Source organism: Bison bison, unplaced genomic scaffold, assembly GCF_000754665.1.
Source record: "Bison bison bison isolate TAMUID 2011002044 unplaced genomic scaffold, Bison_UMD1.0 scf7180017864516, whole genome shotgun sequence".
NCBI lineage: Eukaryota > Metazoa > Chordata > Mammalia > Artiodactyla > Bovidae > Bison > Bison bison.
This window is the reverse complement of record NW_011495069.1, coordinates 10,200,003-10,204,761: the sequence shown is the minus strand read 5'-3', so window position 1 is coordinate 10,204,761 and position 4,759 is coordinate 10,200,003. Positions and strand designations below refer to the sequence as shown.

The following is a 4,759-nucleotide window of genomic DNA, read 5'->3' as shown; positions in this document are numbered from 1 at the left end:
ACTCAAACTCATGTCCATCGAGTCGGTGATGCCATCCAGCCATCTCATCCTCTGTCGTCCCTGTCTCCTTCTGCCCCCAATCCCTCCCAGCATCAGAGTCTTTTCCAGTGGGTCAACTCTTCGCATGAGGTGGCCAAAGTACTGGAGTTTCAGCTTTAACATCATTCCTTCCAAAGAAATCCCAGGGCTGATCTCCTTTAGAATGGACTGGTTGCATCTCCTTGCAGTCCAAGGGACTCTTCAAGAGTCTTCTCCAACACCACAGTTCAAAAGCATCAATTCTTCGACGCTCAGCTTTCTTGAAGTAGATAGTCATGTTATATTTTCAGAGAGGTAGACACACAGTGAATTAACTCTCAGAACTGAGCCTTGAACCTATATATTCTGAATTCATATGTTGTGTTATTTGTATTCCTTTGCTCTGCTGTATTTAAAGCATGATTTTGTTGTTGTTATGTTTTTAAGCAGAGGCATATATAGAACTCTGATTCATGAATTTGTCAGTGTATCTTCCTCTAGTAACCTTGAGTTATACCATGCCCATAAGATTATGTCATTTTTTAAATGACTGCTCTATTTATTGAGATATAATTCACATCCATTTTAAAGTGTCCAATTGGATGGTTTTTAGTATATTCAGAGTTTTGCAGCTGTCACCAGAGTTGATCTTAGAACATTTTCATCAGTCCAAAAAGAAACTGTACCCATTAGCAGTCACCCCTCAATTCTGCCCTCGCCGCAATCCTAGGCAACTACTAATTTACTTTCCTGTTGACCTTTTGTGAGTATTTCATATAAGTGGAGTTATATAGTATGTGGTCCTTTGTGACTGGCTCCTTTCACTTAGCATAATCTTTTCAGAGTTTATCTGTGTTAGCATGTGCAAGTATTGATACTTCATTCCCTTTTATTGCTGAATGTTTGATTATATGGATTTATCATTCATCATTTTTATTTGTCATTATTGTGTTTATCCATTAATCTATTCATGGACACTGGGTTTCCCCTTTCTTGCTATTTTGAATAATGCTGATATGAACATTCATGTCCAGGCCTTTGTGTGGATATATGTTTTCATTTCTCTTTGGTTATATAGTCAGAAATGGAATGGCTGGATTCTATGGCAGCTTTATGTTTAACTGTTTGAGAAACTGCTAGACTGTTTTCCAAAGTAGTTGCACTGTTTTACTTTTTGTCCATTTCTGGATTGTATTATTTGAACCCATCCTTTTGTAATCCAGTGAAATCTGTATCCTTTGAGATAGTTTAATTCCTCTATGCCAAGGTACCATATTTCCTATCCCTGACTTACAGGAGGACGGAATTGCTTAAATCAAAGTGACAGTGGGTCATGAAAGGTACAGAATTAGCTGGGAGCACATTTTCCACCCCCTGACTTCTTTGTTTGGTAGACATGTCTTTAGGTTCATTTTCTCTGTTTCTATTTGTGTGTATGTACTCTACTGAGGGAGAAGGCAATGGCAACCCACTCCAGTACACTCTTGTCTGGAAAATCCCATGGGCGGAGGAGCCTGGTAGGCTGCAGTCCATGGGTCGCTAAGTGTTGGACACGACTGAGCGACTTCACTTTCCCTTTTCACTTTCATACATTGGAGAAGGAAATGGCAACCCACTCCAGTGTTCTTGCCTGGAGAATCCCAGGGACAGGGGAGCCTGGTGGGCTGCTGTCTATGGGGTCACACAGAGTCGGACACGGTTGAAGCGACTTAGCAGCAGCAGCACTGAATTGAGCTGGCAATGTAGTAGATAAAAAATGAAAAAGCATAGTTCTTCCTTGAAAGGCCATTATGAATATATTTTAAAATTTCGCTCCAGGGCTTTTTTTTTTTGAGAGTTTTCTAGCTAAATTTGTTACACTGTGGCTCTAATAAAATGAAGACTGTGATAAGTTAGATTCTTCATTGCTCTAGTTTTCTTTGTATAGGTTACTGTTTGTAAACCATAGACTGTTTTAACTTCATTTCTTTGATTGCAAAGAGAGTCTTTGGGTGAGCTAAGCATAAATTCATCACCACTATTGGAAAATTACTTTATTATCTGGCATTATGTAAATACTGTCATCTTCAGGTGGGAAGGACAGCACATTTTCTTATAAGAGCCTGTATTAAGTTGAATTTTTCTTGTCTTAAGCCTTGCAGTTTCCAGTCAAAACAGTTTCCCAGCATCATTACATGAGTGCGTTTTTCTCCCATACCTCTCATTGAGGTTATGTCATGCATTTGTAATACAGTTAAATTCTTTTGTCACAGTGTAGATGCCGTCCTGTAATTGCTTTACCTCCTGGTTGGTATGGTATCTTTTATCATATGGAAGTTTTGACTTTTTGTAAAATCAACCTATTTTCTCCTTTATGGCTTTTTAATTTAATATCATGTTTACTAAGGGTTTATCTACCTCAAAGGTTTTGTCTTTGTTTCCTTTTTCTTCATATACTTTTGTAATTTTGTTTGTAAACTTAGAGGATTTTTTTAATACCCCTTATTAATTTTATCTTTATTGGCACCTATGAAAGTTAAGGCAGCATTATATAATGTCAGTTGATATGCCATAAGCAAGGATCCAAGAGTATTTGGTTCTATTTATTTTGTCATGTTTTCTCATGAAGAATACATGTCCATGAGAAATTGAATGGACCTGGGATTTATGTTGTATTATTTACTTTGAATTTTTAAATTTAATCATATTTAATAGCTATATTCCCACCTAATATGTTTGTTTAAAATTGTTTATTAGCAGGGACTGCCCTGGTAGTCCGGCGGTTAAGACTCCAAATGCAGGGGGCACAGGTTCAGTCCTTCGTTGGGAAACTAAGATTCTGCATGCCTAAAAAAAAAAATTGTTGAGCAGAGTTTCTGCCTCTGTGCATACCTAACTCCTTGTAGTGGGTTGGCAGTACTCTGTACTTTGCGAACTTGAAATACTTTTTAAGTATTCATAATTTGTATGGCTAAGCACACTAAGCTTACTTCTGTAACTAGTTATTCTAATTCAAAAACTCTAAAATCAGATTCTTTGTAATATTTAAAACAACAACAACAGGGAAAACCATTAGTAATGTTAACTATAGATCTTCTATTTGTGACTTCTTAAACTGTTTCAATGGGAATACTTTTACCTTAGAAGGATTTAGAGAAGATGAAAATATGGGAAAAAAACAGAATAGTGTGAAGCATATTTTTTAAATTACTGGTAACTTGATAGGAATTTATTTTTATTTTTGGTATGTAAGTAATATAAATATAAAGGTATTTCTATTAAATAAATGGTTAGATGATTGCAAAATTACCATACTTACTGTTTGAAAATAGATTTATGTGTCTGTTAAAATTTTAAAGTAAGCAGTTTGATTTCAAGTTTGGATACCTTATCCTGGTAAACAGTCTGTGTTGAGTAAAAATCCTGGTAAACCTTTTATTTTACCTTGAGTTTAGAAGACACTGTTTTCATTAAAAAGAAAAAAGAGAGCCCCATGTGAAAAACAAGTCCATCTTTAAAATATATCAGGGGTTAATGAAATAAATCTAAGTCTAAGCAAGACAAAAGGAAACAGTTACCCTGTAATTTATTAGTTAATCTGAGGCTGCCATTTGAGTAGCTAGATGATTTTAAATACAGATCATGACATTGATGCTTTTGTATATTTATTTTACAGGTGAAGAAAGCCAAGATGCAGGAATCAGGAGAGCAAACTTTAAGGTATACAAAGTTGAATTTCTTTTTAATGACCTACTTATAATTTGTTTTTACCTGCTGACCAGTATGTGGACATGATTTGGATTGACTTACCCTCATTTTGGTTTTCAGCATCAGTTTTTATGTTTTGAAATTATTTGATTTAAGGTGAAAATTATCCTCTGAAATTTTGTCCTTAAAATAAAGTTTGTCCTTGAAACATGTAAGTGCTGAATTTTTCTCCTTTTTTATTCATTATTTATTCAGCATAATGTACCAATCTGATGTTATCACTCAGATCCTGTGATATGTGTAGGAGACACAATGGTGAATATTCAATTACATATACATAATAGGATAAATAGAAATAAAAAAAATCCAAGAAGTTAATCCTTAATTACCAAATGGACATGGGACACCTTAATCATTAGCTCTGCTCCCCTTACAGAAAAGAGGCAGCTTCTTTGCATGTCATACTCTGGCTTCCAGAGCACCATGATTTTCAGTTGTCCACAGTTCTTACCTCCTGTTGTTTGTCTACTAGCCAGATGAACCAATAACACACTAATATCTTAATTTCAAGAATCCTAATCTTGCACCTCACACACTAGCATTCCAGCTCATTTATTCTATTGTCACACTAGCCCTGTGTCTTACTCTACACTTCCACTTATAATGACAATGAACTATCATATTTTCACTGTCAGGCATTGACCCTTCCCTCAAAAAAGACTTCCATATCTTCCTGTGCTGCTCAAAAGATAAGATCTATTACTTTAATCAGTTTCTCACAAACATTCGTAACTTCCTCTCCCTTTTCCCTGTCATCCTTCCCTAGCCTAACCTAGTGTTTAAAAACCCTAGTTTCATCCTTATCCCAATCATCTGAACACTGATAGGAAAACACAAAACTGCTCACTGGTCTCAGTTTCCAGTCATGATTACATCTCAGTGGGCACTTAAACATTCTTGGTGATCCAGTCACCCTTCCTGGTTTATTTCACAGTGGTAAAATTGTTTCTCTTTCCTCCTTACCTTCCTTCATTCCTTCTCTCCTTTCCTCCCT

The 4,759-nt window shown here is 35.9% G+C and overlaps 1 protein-coding gene across 3 annotated transcripts in view; it reads left to right on the top strand.

Moving 5' to 3' along the window:
* The window catches only part of EYA3 (EYA transcriptional coactivator and phosphatase 3), a 94,881-nt gene that overhangs the window by 28,006 nt on the left and 62,116 nt on the right, over positions 1–4,759 (top strand). For all 3 annotated transcript variants that reach the window (XM_010830157.1, XM_010830155.1, XM_010830156.1), the window contains one exon: positions 3,674–3,717. In XM_010830157.1, the coding sequence (XP_010828459.1) occupies positions 3,674–3,717 (44 nt within the window). The remainder of the gene's footprint in view (positions 1–3,673; positions 3,718–4,759) is intronic.